The sequence below is a fragment of the Vanacampus margaritifer genome, chromosome 18 (assembly GCF_051991255.1).
Source record: "Vanacampus margaritifer isolate UIUO_Vmar chromosome 18, RoL_Vmar_1.0, whole genome shotgun sequence".
Taxonomy (NCBI): Eukaryota; Metazoa; Chordata; class Actinopteri; order Syngnathiformes; family Syngnathidae; genus Vanacampus; species Vanacampus margaritifer.
This window is the reverse complement of record NC_135449.1, coordinates 5,199,364-5,215,723: the sequence shown is the minus strand read 5'-3', so window position 1 is coordinate 5,215,723 and position 16,360 is coordinate 5,199,364. Positions and strand designations below refer to the sequence as shown.

The 16,360-nt window shown below is 43.1% G+C and overlaps 4 protein-coding genes across 6 annotated transcripts in view; 2 read left to right on the top strand and 2 right to left on the bottom strand.

Annotated features, from left to right (window-relative positions):
- Positions 1 to 320: 320 nt before the first annotated feature.
- Positions 321 to 6,432, bottom strand: lrit1b (leucine-rich repeat, immunoglobulin-like and transmembrane domains 1b). Of its 3 annotated transcripts, XM_077549837.1 has the most exons (5): positions 6,183 to 6,432; positions 3,414 to 3,495; positions 2,490 to 2,950; positions 2,029 to 2,334; positions 321 to 1,900 (listed from the first exon to the last, which is right to left on the bottom strand). In XM_077549837.1, exons 1-5 carry the CDS (start codon positions 6,211 to 6,213, stop codon positions 843 to 845), a joined length of 1,938 nt encoding a protein of 645 aa, XP_077405963.1. In that variant the 5' UTR covers positions 6,214 to 6,432; the 3' UTR covers positions 321 to 842. The 3 variants fall into 3 exon arrangements, with proteins under 3 accessions (XP_077405963.1, XP_077405964.1, XP_077405962.1); XM_077549838.1 differs by lacking the exon at positions 3,414 to 3,495; XM_077549836.1 differs by lacking the exon at positions 6,183 to 6,432 and having other exon boundaries at positions 3,414 to 3,668.
- rgrb (retinal G protein coupled receptor b) lies at positions 6,090 to 9,887 on the top strand. The gene is made up of 7 exons (XM_077549841.1): positions 6,090 to 6,239; positions 6,317 to 6,473; positions 7,569 to 7,690; positions 7,888 to 8,041; positions 8,117 to 8,234; positions 8,796 to 8,909; positions 8,986 to 9,887. Exons 1-7 carry the CDS (start codon positions 6,164 to 6,166, stop codon positions 9,130 to 9,132), a joined length of 888 nt encoding a protein of 295 aa, XP_077405967.1. The 5' UTR covers positions 6,090 to 6,163; the 3' UTR covers positions 9,133 to 9,887.
- The window catches only part of LOC144037942 (poly(ADP-ribose) glycohydrolase), a 55,818-nt gene continuing 47,496 nt past the window's right edge, over positions 8,039 to 16,360 (bottom strand). The window contains exon 21 of the mRNA XM_077549834.1: positions 8,039 to 9,108. The gene's annotated coding sequence lies outside the window, so the exon portion shown is untranslated. The remainder of the gene's footprint in view (positions 9,109 to 16,360) is intronic.
- Positions 13,172 to 15,705, top strand: slc18a3b (solute carrier family 18 member 3b). The gene has a single exon (XM_077550793.1). It carries the CDS (start codon positions 13,478 to 13,480, stop codon positions 15,071 to 15,073), a length of 1,596 nt encoding a protein of 531 aa, XP_077406919.1. The 5' UTR covers positions 13,172 to 13,477; the 3' UTR covers positions 15,074 to 15,705.

Sequence of the window (16,360 nt, the reverse complement as noted above, 5' to 3'; positions counted from 1 at the left end):
TACATCCTTGTACCTTTAGGGGGAATAATGGATTGGCTCTGGGGCTAAAAGGCTTTTGTACCCTTGAATAAACTCTGTAATTAGCCCAATAAGGTACATTAGTGCAGATTGTACCTTAGGCGGCAGAAATCGATTCTCTCTGTACCACTTGCTCTGACTGACTGTAGTGTGCATACAAACTGGTTTCGACTTTGGCTGTGGAAAGTGTGAATAACTCAAACATTATTTTGATGGAATTATTATTTTTTGCTTACTGTACCAAACACATGCCTCAAGTCATGGCATCCACACGTTTCAACCAAACATAATAAACAATCATGTATCGGTATATATATAAAAAACATTTATTTACATGCAACACTTTCATGTACAGATGCATCAGTTGACAACAAATTTACATATTAGAAATTGTGCAAGAGGTGTTGAGTTTTGTACGGAAAACCTGGCACATGACGACATACAAAACAGAAACAGACTAACCATCGTAAATCTTTCTAAATATAATATATTCATGTAAAGGTTTGTACACAGTGCGGAGGTTACATTAGAAGAAATATGTTGTTAAGGTTGAAAAGATGAAATGTCACCGTTTCATGTGAGGTCCCAAAACACATTTAGACACAATACATCAAAAACACATGTAAATAACCTTTTCACTGTGTATAAGTTCCCTTTTTTGCTGTCATATATAATATTTAGATTTCTTCCACAAGGCTGTAAAGTTATTTCATCCGGTGGCAAATGAGCTGTCAATGTCCTTTGGGGAACCCTGAAAGAGGGATCAGTCTTCACTACTCCAGTCTCAAAGTGCATCTCCCAGAAGGTGAGGCAAACGTCGGGTTCTAACAGAAGTACTCATTAGGGGGCCCCTCGGTCCTTGTTATGGCCTCAGAATCAACGCTAGATCTCGCAGAGAGCAGCCTGTTGGACTCATCGGGGTTTAGCCGTGTAAGAAACTCACCTTCCATCCCTTTAGTTTTGGCCCCGGGGCCGAGCGTCTCAAATGTGACATAGGAGTCTTGTATTTCCTTGGACGGCCGGCCCAGCAGCTTTTGGCAACGCTTCTTAATGGCACCGCAGCAAACAATCAGAGTGAGGGGCACGGCAATGACGCAGGCTACCGTGATGACAACCACATTGATGAGTTTCTGTGTCCCGCTTGCGCTGGCCGCCTCATCCGTTGAGAAGATTACGCACTGCTCCTTTTTCGGGATCAGGCCTTTGACGCAAACACAAGCGATGTACTTTGTTTTTGGCACCAGGCCATCGATGGTGATACGGTTTTTGCCCGTTCCGACGTTGATCCGCCGCATGTCCCGCTCGCCAAACACAGCGTACAGGACGCTGAACTCGGTGACGTTTGTGGCCGTCGGGGCTCGCCAGTTCAACGAGACGGTGTGGTCGGTATCGCCGATCACCTTCACCGAACGCACAACCCTTTTCTCGGGGGCTTGCTGTAAGGATGAGGCGTTGGCCACCATGTTACCCAAAGCAACCTGTTCCGGCTTTCGAGGGTTTGACCCCCGGCCTCGCCCTCGCGAGCCGGAGGAGACGCTGTAGCTCTCGACCTCATACTTCCCAGTGACACCTTTGCCATTGAGGGGTTCGATGATGGGCTTGCCTGGCGAGGTGGTCGGGGGAGGGACATATCTGGCAATAAGCTTTTCCTGATATGCGGCCCTCCCCATACCGCCAGGCTTCTTCCCTCTAGGTCTCTTGGCGACTGCACCTCCTGCGTCTTCAGACCGAAAGGTGTCTGTGATCACCAAGGAGATGATGGCGTCTGCGGTACCCACAAAGTTGCTTGCTTTGCACACATACTTTCCTGAATCCTTGTAAGAGACTGCGGGCACGCTCAAAATGGACCAAATGATGCCCTCCTTTGAGATCTCTTGCTGAACTGAAAATAAAGAAAAGGTTGGTAGGGTTAAGTAGATTGATACAAAGAGAAGAACTTTAATCCCGTTGACACTGAAATAGATGGCGTTCTAATCTTAGCACCTCTGGATTTGGTTCAGGAGAACTCACTAGTGCCGTTGATTTTCTTGCCGTCAGCACGGTTCCAAGACAGCTCAGGGATGGGAACACCGACTGTGCCGCAACGAAGCAGGACATTGTTGCCCAGCGAGCTCCGGACACGTGCAACAGCCGTATGCACCCGAGGGCCCTGGCACCTCTGCAGCTCCGCTTCAGTAAAGAAAACCCCAGACAGACTCTCCGGGTCGGTACACCGCAGCCTGGGGTCTATTAGCGCGACTGATGACCTTGGAGACTTCTGGAACTGAACCAGATCGTAAAGCCGGCAGTCGCATAACCACGGGTTGTCATGGAGACCTGAAAAGCAAATGCGTCATTGAGACCTTGTTGCATGTGAGCTATTATAACAACACAACTCAACACAACTACTAAAATTAGACTAATCCGTCCTTGGTGGTGAAAGTCAAATATGGCGACTAAGAACAAGAAGCCTCCTGATTATTGAAACTCACCAAGAATAAACTTGGAGGAATCAGCACCCTGAAGCGGTTTCACACTTAGCCAAAGTGAGAGGACATCTGCGGGGACGGTGGTGAGAGTGTTACTGGATAAATCCAGATAGGTGATGTTCTTTATGTATACTAGAGCCTCAGCGGGCATGCTGGAGATCTTATTGTTGTGCAGGTCGAGCAGCCTCAGATTGGGCATGTCGCTCAGAGACTCCCACGGGAACGAGGTGAGGGCGTTTCCGTCCAGCCTCAACTCGTCCAGGTTCGTGAGACCCCGGAAACTGTCCACGCTGAGAGAGCTCAGGGAGTTGAAAGACATCCAGAGGAACTCCATGCTGCTGAGGTAGCGAAAGTTGCCACTAGAAATCCTGGCGATGGCCGTCTTCTCAATGCGTATCTTGGAGGTGTCCGTGGGGAAATTTGTAGGAATGACGCTGATCTTGGGATCATTGCACAGGACGCTTCTGTGGAAAAATAAAATTTTAACTGTAGGAATCCTGATGACAACGTATAAATTGATTAGAAATAGGTGTCATTTTTTCACTGCAGTTAGTTATCATAACACAGGAATAACTTCCCCAAAAAATGTAGCGGGTAGAACTAAATATCTTTTGTTAACCTGCCCCCAAAAAATTTATTACAATAATTATGCATGATTGTGCAGACATTTGATAATATGTAATCCTAGTGTAAAAACTATAGATACAAAAAATACAGATTAAAAATAACATTTATTTGAACTAAACAGTTTTTAAAAGTAGTGGCCTATTGTCCTGTAACAAGAAAAACAGATTAAAGAGCAACTCCAAGTTAATCCTCCACTACTGAATTGACGAACGCACCAATGGGCTGTCAATTTTGCACGCAAGATACAAAAAAAAAAAATAGAATTCATAAAAAGAAGTTGGTGTCAATACTCTTCTTTACCTGGCTTTGGAACCGTCGCTCAGTTTGTGGAAGAAGCAGCTGCACTGTGCAGGACACGAAGTACTCATGAGGGGGAGAACAACTAAAGCCACGCAAAAAGCACAAGAAAAATGGCGACTCATTTTGGTTCCCACGAGGCTCCTAAATGCTACAAACTAGTTCACTACTAAATAAGAATCCTAAAAAAGTTGTTGTTTAAGGGGACATGAGATGCATGGTGGTCCCATCAGCTCCATTCTGCTCCGCCTGCTGTCAATCCTCAGATAAAAAGGATGCGCTGGGATTAGAGGAGCAGGAGGAGGAGGAGGAGCTTACTTTGGGGTTATTTCCATTCACACGATTACACCAGGGCTATCCTAGAAGCTGATAGGTTGCATACTTGCCACTTTCCAATGTTGACATTTTATAAAGACGCACAACTGGGGCCTGCTGGAGAATATTCAACAGGTCCTTCCATAGGATGTCACAGAATTCGATGAATTTGTAGTAGTAATTCCTGACGTTTGATGAAATATCAACTCATTTGACTCGTCCAGCTATTTTCTCATTCATTCTTTTTTTATTTTATTTAGAAGTCCAAACAAGCGGTATGCTTGCTTGGTGCAAACCCACCACTAGCAGGCAGCATTAGTCATTTATTACATTAGAGTGTTAAAAAATTATATTCTTCACTTCACTCTCCAAAATCATCCTTTCAGTGATGTTATTGTAGATCACACCCAGTGAGAGATATTAGTGACGTTGTACATTTAAAAGTTTGGACAAATGCTAAGCGTCTTCATGGGTGCTGTGAAAGTCTCATCATTACAGAGTCAATAATTTACACAATCTTCATGCTTCACTGACCTACTTTGAGTATGTCACAGTTATGTTTTTTTCTTTTTAAACAGGTGCAGTTTTGATAAAAACAAAGAGGACAAATCCTTTAATCCACTCATCTGTCTTTTTTCTAAATATATATTTGTACACTTCAAAAAAAAAAAATCCCTGCAAATACAAGAGCACTGGAATTTATATGGGCATCATCACACTGGTGAACAAGCATGTTTATAATTTACTGTACAATTATTAAAACATCAACCACAAAAGTCCACATTTCGATGGTTAAAAGTTTTAGGGAGCAGCTGTTACAATGGCTCAACAAGATGTCCACCGGGAAAAACCTCAATAATTCATTTGTTGATGAGTTGCTGCTAATCTGTGAGCAGATTAATGCAATCTGCAATCAGACTCTCGCACAACAATTTCAAAATAGGGCTCCCGAGAGAGCAAAAACTACTTTCCCCAAAAACAGCCATCCAGTTTCAAGAGCGTTTGTCCTCATTAGGGCGCCGGGGGAGCTAGAGCCAACCCCAGTTTACTTTGTGTCACACTTACATTCAGACCGATGGGCACTTTTGATTCTTTAATTCAATTTACATACAGTTTTTTTTGTTTTGTTTTTTTAGGATTTGGGAGGAAGTCATGGCAGAAACGGTGTTACACCTGTGCTACGGGGTCAGAAATCTGTATCTGTTTGATATTTAACTCTTTCACTGCCACTGACGTTTAAAGACGTCAAGTAAAAACCTACGCTTCACTGCCAATGACGTCAAAAGACGTCATCCAATGATTTTTTATTTTTTTTTGAAACGGGTAGAGGAAACCCTTCCGCATGCAGGAGAGCGTTACAAAAGGAAAAACTGTATTTGAAACATCCACATAATTGTAAGTAGTACCACAGTTGCACACATTTGTAAATAGTTTGCGAAATTGTTTTGTCAAATTGTTACACTGTTGAATGGAAATAAACGTATTTTGCAATCAAAAAACACTTTTTCATTGTTGGTGAAAGCGTTTTACAGAAGTAAAGCACTATTTAGGTGTTTGTGGCATCAGACAAAAAGAAGTGTACAATTCACTAGAGTGCATGAAATAACATCGTTTCACAAAAAGCTCTTTTTCTCCGTTTTTTGTTTCAAAAGAGAGAATTTCGGTGAAAGTAACCATTTTCTATTGTTGATTACTGAAGAACGGAATAAGGTAGAAACAAACTTTTTTTTTCTGATGAAAGCTGAGAGTCCAATCTTTCATTTGGTAGTATGTGTGTTTCCATAGTCCAAACACAACATTTTCTGTGGACCTTGAAAGATCACTCAAAATGCTTAAATCGGCTGGCAGTGGGGACAACCCGTTTCTGAAAACGTCTGGCAGTGAAAGAGTTAAAAAAATATTTTTTATATATATATATATATATATATATATATTATATATTTTCTCAGCCACCCTTGATCAAATTTTTTATAAATATATATTAGTATACCAAAATAAAATGCCGGAGGGGCTATACAGGTCTTTAACAGGGCTATAGCTCCCCCCCCCCTCACCCCAGTGAAGCACCATGCCTGCATTTTATATTAATTACAAGCTCATATTGTCCATTTTCTCTTCTCACATCTATCGAGGGAGCATTCGAACTCATGAAAAATGAAGATTTCTTACTAAATGAGAGCAAAGGGTTCTTGTTAGGACATTCTTGGGGGGATTGCAGCAGCACTGAGTCACAAATCTTAAGCTCATTGTTCAGTTTTTTTCGCCCTCCCCTTCATGTGACAGGAGGGCAACACAAAGCTTCACTTTGTGGGGCGAGGACACAGAAGGAAAGGTTGTGTTTACTCTTCGTGTTTGAAGGGAAACGTAAAAAAAAAAAGTTTAGTGGGGAAAAGTCCACAAGTTGTTGTGGTCTTCGGTAAAAAAAAAAAAAAAAAAACATGGCGGCGTATACGCTACCTGAAGGCTTCGCCGACTTCGACATGTTCATGTTCGGCTCGGCGCTTTTTGTCGGCGGTAAGTAGAAAAACGAGGAGCACGAATGTTATCGTCGGTTATTATTCTTAAGACTGGCCTCCTCCGTCCACCCGCAGGCGTCCTCGGGTTCCTCCTCAACGCCGTCACAGTCGCCTCCTTCCTGCGCGTCCAGGAGCTGAGGACCCCCAGCAACTTCCTGATCTTCAACTTGGCGCTGGCCGACATGAGCCTCAACGTGAACGGGCTCACGGCAGCCTACGCCAGCTACCTCCGGTCCGGTAACACCGGAAACTCACCGGAGCTCCTTATCGAACCATTTAAAAACATCTTATGTACAAGTTTTTTGGACAAGAAACACCTAAAAATATATATATATGTATATGTTTTTTAAAAATAATAATAATAAAACGTTCTACTTATAGTACCACCACAATGTAATATATATATAATGTAAACATACAAAATGAGATGAGAAATTTTCTTTCTCTTATTTCTAGTCACTGTAACATTAAGCATAAACAAACTGTATTAAAAAAAAAGATAATTCAAGTACATTTTTTTGCACTCAAAACGATTTTTAAAAAAAGTACCTAGAAGTCCTCTATAATTAAAAAATAAATGCCCATTTCAACTGTGTTCTTAACAAAAAAATAAAAATCTAAGTATGGAAAATGGGGCTTCAAATTGGGGGGAAATCAAGTCCATGTATCTGCTCTCAAACCGGTGTGGGTGTGGAAAATGTATCTGCAAGTGCATTACTGGGTACATTTTAGCAATAATAATAATAAAAATAACAAAATCAGAACATTTTAGTGAAAAACAGTATATCTCCATAATTCCATACTGTGTAGTTCTCTTATATATTTTCCCGTTTATCATTTATTGTTAGAACATGTAGGCTAGACCTATAATGAATGTATTTAGAAACAAACCTCTGGATTCACTTTCAATCCATATTTAAAACACAAAGTTCATAAAGATTACATGCAATGGATTCAAAAGTTAAATAAATATAAAATGTATAAACTTGTAAACAAATGTAGAGTTATGCTGTATGTCCTGTATGTGTTCATATTTAATGGGTTTCTTTTATATTCCAGTGAAAGCGAGATTGTGTGTAAAATCCTGCTGCGAGAAAGACAAACAATGTGATCCAATCACTTAAGCTGATAAAATGAAGTGTCCCAATACTACTACTTGGAGTCTGCACTTAGGAAAATCACTCATAAAGTCTTTAAGAAGCTTAGAAGGGAAAAAATAATAATAATAATTATGTCCATTTCCTGACTTTTTTCCAGATCGTGCTCATACCTTTGGATGAATGCCTCATGTGTACTTTTGTCCCCCCCCCCCCCTCGCCGTTTGTAGACATTGGCCTTTTGGCCAGAGCGGATGCGTCTATCACGGCTTCCAGGGCATGATCGCCGTCCTGGCGTCCATCAGCTTCATGGCGACCATTGCTTGGGACCGATATCACCAGTACTGCACCAGTGAGTTCATTTTGGAAGATGAACACATCAGCATTAAAGCAATCCGATGAGATTATGCCAATAGGAATTTTTTTTTGTTTTTATATCTCGATTGATTTCTAGTATGAAATTGACTCCTTTAGGTGGCCAAACATGCTATTGAAGTTACCTTGACAGAGGCGGACGGACATTTTTTGTGCTGCTGTGTCACCACGCAGGACAAAAGCTCTTCTGGAGCACGGCCATTGTGATGAGCGCCATCATCTGGATCCTGTCCATCTTCTGGGCTGCAGTCCCGCTCATGGGCTGGGGCGTGTACGACTTTGAGCCCATGAGGACCTGCTGCACGCTGGACTACACCAGAGGAGACAGGTACGAGAGATACAGAGCACAACTAAAACAACAGAGAATGTTAACAAAAGTAAGTGATTTTTTTTTTTTTTTTAGGGACTTTATCACCTTCATGCTCACCCTGGTGCTGCTCTACTTGACCTTCCCGATGCTCACCATGCTGTCATGCTACAGCGCCATTAACAAACACTTCAAGAAGGTCCATCACTACCGGGTAAGCGCACCTAGAAACCAATTTAACTCATTCAAACCCCAAAAACGTGTAAAACAATTTTTTTAATGCTTTGTCCTTCACTCCCAAAAACATATTTATACGTTTTTTAATGCTTTTTTTATGCTAGAACATACAGAAGGCTTTGGTGCAGCTTCTGACCTGAAGAGGTCACTTAAAGCAATGGTAGCTATCACAAATAATGGCTAGCAGGTGGCAGCTGAGTATAAGAGATCAGCCAGGGCCATGTTGCAACTAGCTCTTTTTGTCAGTGTTTTCACCAGGAATGTGAATATTGATGAAACTTAGCTAAGCTAATTGCTGCAAAACGGAAACGGATACAAATATACTTTTTTTTCCTGATGAAAGGAGAGACTCTAATCTTTCTTTTGGTAGCTTCTATGTTTTTATAGAAATATAACACAGTATTATGTGGGCCTTGCAAAATCAAAATCCAGTAAAACAGCCGAGAGCGAATGAAGTTGCTTCAGTGAAAATGGCTGAGAGTGAATGAGTTAAAGTTATTACAGTAAACTCAAATTCGGACTCCTTTGTTTTTTTCAGTTCAACACCAATTTGCCATTGAGAGTGATGCTAACGTGCTGGGGCCCTTACGTCCTCATGTGCATCTACGCCTGCTTCCAAAACGTCAAAGTTATATCTCCGAAGCTACGAATGGTGAGCAAAAACGAGTCCAAAAATGTCACGTTGGAGCTTTCCGAGCTGTCCGGGTTGTGCTTTTCTTCCTTTCTAGGTGCTTCCGGTGGTAGCAAAGACCAACCCCATCTTCAACGCGCTGCTCTATTCCTTCGGCAACGAGTTCTACCGCGGAGGCGTTTGGTACTTCCTCACCGGGCAGAAGATAGCCGAGCCGGATCTGAAAAAGCCAAAGTCAAAATAGATGGAAAGGTTGACCTTTTTTTTGGAACTGTGTGGACAGTTTTCATTATATTTCACTGCAAGGTATTTTTTTATATGAATGTGAAAATGCCTCAAGGCTTCTCAGAGGGCCTCAAGTTTTATGGATAAAAGTATTTGGACACAGATTATTGATGACTTTTTCAGCGGTTGCAAAATGTCCATTTAAGGTACCAGTGGGGTTTTTTTTCCATACAAAATTCAAGGTGATTACAAAAGATTAAGCCGCTTGAAATTCTACAAATTCATCCTGACACATTAGCAAAAGTCTTAGCAGTTAACTCTTTGACTGCCAGATGTTTTCAGAAAAAGGATGCCGTGGGTGCCAGCCGATTTAAGCATTTTGACTGATCTTTCAAGGTCCATAGAAAATTATGTGTTTGGACTATGGAAACACACATACTACCAAATGAAAGATTGGACTCTCATCTTTCATCAGAAAAAAAAGTTTGTTTCTACCTTATTCCGTTTTTCAGTAATCAACAATAGAAAATGGTTAGTTTCACCTCTGTTTTGAAACAAACGTCTTTTAACGTCTTTGGCACTCCTCCATAGGATTTTACTAAACGTTATTTAACGTTTTTGGCAGTCAAAGAGTTAAAAACGACCCAACTACTTTTCCACGATTCTGTCATTTAAAATTTTATATGGCCACAGCCTTCCTTTAAGTGTCCCAATACTTTTGTACACAAACTGTGTTGTCAGACATGTTAAGCCATAAATAAATACATAAAATGGTATGAGTCTTTGTAATGATTAAATCAGAACTACTACATACAAGAGCGTGATGTATTTATTGTATTTTTTTTTTTGCTTTCACAAATGAGAGGTCCCTAAACGCACCGCCCTGATCTGCTTAATGAACTTGTGCCAGAAATAAACAGCCAGGAGACGCAAGCCGGTCGTCACACTAACCTGCGGGACCGAAAGCCACAGCGTCAATGGTGGGAGTGGCGGTTGGGAAACACTAGTGTGCCTAATGAAGTGGCCAATGAGTGTTTATTCCCATAGCTGCAGTTCAAATCATCCATTTAGCCCGAGGCTTGTCCATATCAGGATATGCAAACGTGCTAACCACTAGGCCATTGCGTTGCCTTCAAATCCATCTTAAAAGAGCGATCATGTTGAAGAAAAAGGTTGCAAAACAGATTTCGAATGTTAAACTAGCGCTAATATAATCCTCATACAGGTGAGCGAGTGCGTGGAGAGATTAGCATGTGGCATTCTTGGAAAACTTTCACAAAGTGAGCGGCTGGACTAGTGATCCAATTCGGTCCCGGGCTTGAGTTAGAAGCAGCGCTAAGTCAGAGTGTTAATAGGAATCAAAGGAGGACATCTTGTAATGGACGGATATAGCCAGGCTGCAAACACGTAGAGTACGACTACGAATGCGTACGCTGAAGAAGGACTAACAAAAGCCACGAGTTTAATCCTAACATGAGGCAAAAACACCAAAGAAGGACTAACAAAAATTTGCATAAATGCAGCCCTAATTGTATACCTTCAAGATAGCAGTACTTTAGCACGCAAAGTAGCAACACATAAAGAGTAAATGAATTCATGTCGGCTAGCTTAATGCTAACATATAGTGCGGAACGCCATAGCTGGGCTAACACAAATTAGCATATTGAGGATGTTACAGTAATTATAAACGTTTAAATAACTGCTACTACGTAGTCTTGTACGCTAAAGCGGCTACAAGGGGCAAAAGTCAAAGGTCAAATGACGTCAGCGTCTGCAGGTTGGATCAGTTGACCGAAGAGATTACGCAACGCTGCTGCTGCTGCTGCGAGTCATCGTGGGGACTTTACTTGAAACCATTTGGAAAATGATTGAGGCAACGACGGGATTAAACGTTCACATGCATCAGAGGTTTGTGACGGGAGCGTGTCGTCTGGAATATTCATTAAAACGTTCGCCGCCGGGGTGGAGATGTTGCACAGATCCTTTTAGTGTCACCTCAGCACGGCTCATAACACGTGCAGGGCCCGCTGTCATTAGATTATATTCCGCCTCTTCCCTTGGATTGTCCAAATCCTCCCACATTGCTTTGTTAATGTCCCGCATCAAATCATCAAATAAACATGTGCTGGTTCAATTTGGTCCCTGAGGTATCAAGTCACAATTCTAGAAACCCAAAAAATGCAGTATGACAGCACATCGCCGTCCATCACGTCACGCAGTTTAATATTTATCGTAAAAATGTAAATACATTATAATCAACTGAAATACTGATTATTAAATGTGTGGCGATTGCTACAAATATATTTTGCAAGTCGAAATTGGCTTTAACGACTTTTTCCCTGACCAACCAATCAGCTCGTCCCCTGTGAGGACAAATATGAAATCTGATTGGTTGAACAAACAGTCCCATTGATTATAGTTACATCAGTACTACTGATTCTGGAGACCCTGGGCGGATTTAATTGACCTGGCAACACATATACAAGCTGTTTGGAATAAATGTATAAATGTTTTGTAGGGGGCGGGGTCAGGGGGGTCAAATTGAGATTGTACAAGTAAATCCGTGTTTATTGTAGCATAGGTTAGCAGAGAAGGTAAACTTTTAAATGGGGGGGGGGGGGCAACAATAATAATGGTTAAAATTGTAAATGATTTTGCTTGTTACAATCACTGCTTTGTTATTGTTTTTTTTTTAACAACATTATCGTTTTTGACTCTTATTGGCTTCCCGAAAAGTCTTGCACCGTTTTGGGCCGTACACAGTATTTCGATTTAAGGTCTTTGCTGCTCTCTACTGGCCTAAGATAATTAGCAACGATACATTACAACATAAATGACAACTAGGAGTGCAAAACAGTACAGATGATAAATGATAAACGTGAGAAAAACAAAAAAAAACCGTTTTTTTATGCTACATGAACACTTCGGCCACAATATTAGGTACACTTACGGATCCAAAAATCCTACCTTTACCATTGCTAAATTTTGGGGCAGAAAATAATACACAGTATTCATATTTTTAAAAATGTGGTAAACTGATGTAATTTCCTCCTCTTTTCCTCAAAATTATCCAATGATGTGTTAGTTTAGCAAATTTTAATCAGGTGCAACCGAAGTACATGTTGAGGCAATCAAAATAATTTGTGTGCATCTCCCATTTCTCCCACAAGGTGTCGTCAATGGACAAAAGTTCTACTTTACCAGGATAGGATTTGAAAAGTCAGTCCTTGATAGTTGCTATTGAACGAAAGGTTGGACTGGTAGCATACATAATTATTTTTGTGATGACTTTTTGATTTTACTTTCTACATTGAAAAACCGGTATCTACACTTTCTACTTAAAAAAAAATATATAGAAATAGTTTTGCTGCTTTTTTTAAAATGACGATTTGATGTAATAAACAAACAAACAAGAGGCGAAGTCGGCAAAAACAGAAAAAAAAAAAAAAAAAACAAGGCCATGAGCAAAGTGGAGGAACGTGAACCAGTTCGAGCACAAGATCATATAAATAAACTACCTCTGTATATTTGTGGTTTAGGATTCACAATTTGCACATTTCAGAATTTTGGAAGGTAATCTATTCTGCTGAAAAACTCACCTAATTGCTGCTTCAGTGCAAAAAAATCACTTTGGCACCACCTAGTGGCATCTAGAGGCAATAAACCATTTTATGGTGAGTGAAGGTCCCACTATATATGCTAATATTCCCTTGTACTCGTACAAATGTTATGCCATCAAACCGGGTCTTGAATTGTACAATTCAGTTGGTACTTCTTTTTTTTTTTTTTTTTTTTTACTTTTATTTCATGAGTTTCATATTTTTTAACACAAGAATACCGCAGACGGGTTTAGTCATCACTGAAGTTAAGCAACTTAAAAAAAGATTTTTTTTTCTTGCAGGGCGATGGTGTTGATTTCTCCCATGACGGCTCCCATTGGTTGAAGTGCGTGCAGCCAGGGTGGCAAATTAGCATAAAAAATGCAAAGTGTTGTGAGGGATCCACTCTGCGCAGGTTTCTGATGCTGATGTCACATCCCTGTGTAAGGAGGAGGAGGAGGGCGGGGAGGGGGACAAAAAAAGGCACCAAAAATAGCGGCTTAATGCGCGCCAATGGCCACGGAGGCAGCACTGATGCTGTCAGAGCCGAGCGCAAAAGTGCCACAGGTGAGGATGGAAGACTCTGCGCGTCGTCGGCGGCGCCAGCAAGCAGCACCGAGAAGCATGAAGGGAGCCGAGGGGTGTGCGTAAATTTGCTCTCCTTTTACGCACGGGCGAGGCGCTCAGGGTAGCGCGCCGATGAGAGAATCCCGCACAATTTGACTCGACGAGGAGAAGAAGAAGAAGAAGAAGAAGCACATTATCATGAACGCTGACGTCGGACCGTCCGGGCTGGCCAGGTCGGCCGCGGTCAAGCTGTCCGAGATGGGCGCGCGCACCAAGCAGCTGGGCACCGCCATGCAGGACCCGCACCAGCAGCGGCGCATCATCCTGGTGATCGTGTGCGTGGCGCTGCTGCTGGACAACATGCTTTACATGGTCATCGTGCCCATCATCCCGGACTACCTGGCCGACTTGGAGAACGAGCAGTCGGAGCACGTCCACGTCGTGCTGCACCCAAACGCCAGCGCGTACGGCAACGGCACCGGCACCGGCACGGGCGCCGGTCCGGATAAACGCAACAACTTGGATGTGCAAATCGGAGTTCTGTTCGCGTCCAAAGCCATCCTGCAGCTGCTGGTCAACCCCCTGAGCGGCACGTTCATCGACCGGGTCGGGTATGACATCCCGTTGCTCATCGGGCTCACCGTCATGTTTCTCTCCACGTGCATTTTCGCCTTCGGGGAGAACTACGCCACGCTGTTCGCCGCCAGAAGTTTGCAGGGTCTGGGCTCGGCCTTCGCCGACACGTCCGGCTTGGCCATGATCGCCGACAAGTACACGGAGGAGGCCGAGCGCAGTCGGGCGCTGGGCATCGCGCTGGCCTTCATCTCCTTCGGCAGCCTGGTGGCGCCTCCCTTCGGCGGGATCCTCTACGAGTTCGCCGGCAAGCGGGTGCCCTTCCTGGTGCTCGCCTTCGTGTGCCTGGTGGACGGTTTCCTCTTCCTCACCGTCATCCGGCCCTTCTCCAACAGGACTCGAGAGAACATGCCGGTGGGCACCCCCATCTACCGGCTGATGATCGACCCGTACATCGCGGTGGTGGCCGGCGCGCTGACGGTGTGCAACATCCCGCTGGCCTTCCTGGAGCCCACCATCGCCAACTGGATGGAGAGCACCATGCACTCCACGCAGTGGCAGATGGGCCTGACGTGGCTGCCCGCCTTCTTCCCGCACGTCTTCGGCGTGTACATCACCGTCAAGCTGGCGGCGCGTCACCCCAACCTGCAGTGGTTCTACGGCGCGCTGGGCATGGTCATCATCGGCGCCAGCTCGTGCACGGTGCCGGCGTGCAAGACCTTCGGGGAGCTGATCGCCCCGCTGTGCGGCATCTGCTTCGGCATCGCGCTGGTGGACACGGCGCTGCTGCCCACGCTCGCCTTCCTGGTGGACGTGCGCCACGTGTCCGTCTACGGCAGCGTGTACGCCATCGCGGACATCTCCTACTCGGTGGCGTACGCCATGGGCCCGGTGGTGGCGGGGCAGATCGTGCACAACCTGGGCTTCGTGCAGCTCAACCTGGGCATGGGGCTGGTCAACGTCCTGTACGCGCCCGCGCTGCTGCTGCTGCGCAACGTGTGCCAAATGAGGCCGTCCTACTCGGAGAGGGACAACCTGCTGGAGGAGGCTCCGCAGGGGCTGTACGACACCATCCGCATGGAGGAGAGGCGGGCCAAGAAGAAGAAGAAGAAGGGCTACAGCTCGGCGGGCAACTGCCTGCCGGTGGACGAGAACGGCTTCGACGCCTTCAAGGCGCAGCGCTCGCAGTCCGAGGAGTCGTCCGGCGCGGAGTTCACTTGAGGCGGGCGAGATTCATGAGACGCCCCCCCACCTCTGCTCTCACCCCCCTCTGGCCCCCCCGTGTGGATCTCACTGTCTAATTCCAAGTTATGTGCAATATAAGACACCCAATCACCAAAATTACGATTGTGTGAGTGTGACTTTTTATTTATTTTCTTGGTTGTAATTTCATTGTGAGGTTGATAAGTGTAAAAGAAAAAAGTGTAGATAAATGTGGGACCAAATATAAAAAGCACACATCCACTAGCACAAAAAAAATTAGACTATATATTTTTTAGTCTTTTTGTTTTTACTTAAAAAAAGGGTCAGATTTTAGTATATTGTTGGTGATATTTTATTTTATATAACAAGAGGGCCTGCCACAATCTCATTTCTTGTCGTTGGGAATTAAATGTATCAGCACAACTGGATTTGTACATATGTGGATAAAACAAGATGCACAATGTAAAAAAAAAAAAAAAAAAAAAGTACACAAAAAAATAAGCTCAAGTGTGTGTGTGTGTGTGCGTGTGTGTGAGCGCGTCTGTCAGTACGGAGCATTTTGTCAAGACAAGTCAGATCTCCTTATGACAAATAAATCCTGTGTGTTCATTTATTGACTGTGGTTTTAATAAATCTGTTTGGATCTGTGAGATGTGGATTTGTTTCTTATTGATGCATGGGAGGGTTTATAATCAAATGTGGATATCAAAATGTGTTTGGAAAATATATATTATTAAGTTAGTTTTTAAGCTTTTTATAACAGTTTATCCGGGACTGCATTATAGTTTATAGAATTGCATGATAAGCATATATCACTCAAAAAAAAAAAAAAGTTGAGTCAAAAATAACCTAACAATTGGTCAAAAAGGATTGGGTCAATTTGAACCAACAAAAATCCTATTTCTGGTGTTTTCATTGCTTTAAACAAAAACAAAAAATATATAAAAAAAATAAATAAAAAAAAAGGTCAAATTGACCCAAGTAGCAGTTTTGACCCATAACTGGATTATTTCTAACCCAACTGCTTTTTGGCACATGAGCCTTGTTTTTCGTCTTTTAACTAAATGAATGATGCCAATGCGTTCCTTTTTCATGGTGGCCAAGCCATTTTAAATGAGAGGTAGGCGTGCACAAGAAATCATAAAAAAAAAAAAAAAGAAACTTTTCCGTGTAGTTTTGCTTGCTTTTTATGCACACGCAAAAGTGTGCAGCTGTCTCTCATTTATATAATAATTTAACCGTGAATGTTGGGGAGAGGGGACGAGTTGGGACGGTGGGGGTTAGTTAGATAATCTCCCTCGCGAA

What these genes read in the sequence shown, in the direction of transcription:
- lrit1b (XM_077549836.1), bottom strand. Translation starts at nt 3,535, where the DNA reads ATGAGTCGCCATTTTTCTTGTGCTTTTTGCGTGGCTTTAGTTGTTCTC. An exon ending in AGCGACGGTTCCAAAGCCAG is followed by an intron (nt 2,951 to 3,413) that starts GTAAAGAAGAGT and finishes ATTTTTCCACAG; the next exon opens with AAGCGTCCTGTGCAATGATC. An exon ending in TTCCTCCAAGTTTATTCTTG is followed by an intron (nt 2,335 to 2,489) that starts GTGAGTTTCAAT and finishes TTTGCTTTTCAG; the next exon opens with GTCTCCATGACAACCCGTGG.
- rgrb (XM_077549841.1), top strand. Translation starts at nt 6,164, where the DNA reads ATGGCGGCGTATACGCTACCTGAAGGCTTCGCCGACTTCGACATGTTC. An exon ending in CTCGGCGCTTTTTGTCGGCG is followed by an intron (nt 6,240 to 6,316) that starts GTAAGTAGAAAA and finishes GTCCACCCGCAG; the next exon opens with GCGTCCTCGGGTTCCTCCTC. An exon ending in ATATCACCAGTACTGCACCA is followed by an intron (nt 7,691 to 7,887) that starts GTGAGTTCATTT and finishes GTCACCACGCAG; the next exon opens with GACAAAAGCTCTTCTGGAGC.
- slc18a3b (XM_077550793.1), top strand. Translation starts at nt 13,478, where the DNA reads ATGAACGCTGACGTCGGACCGTCCGGGCTGGCCAGGTCGGCCGCGGTC.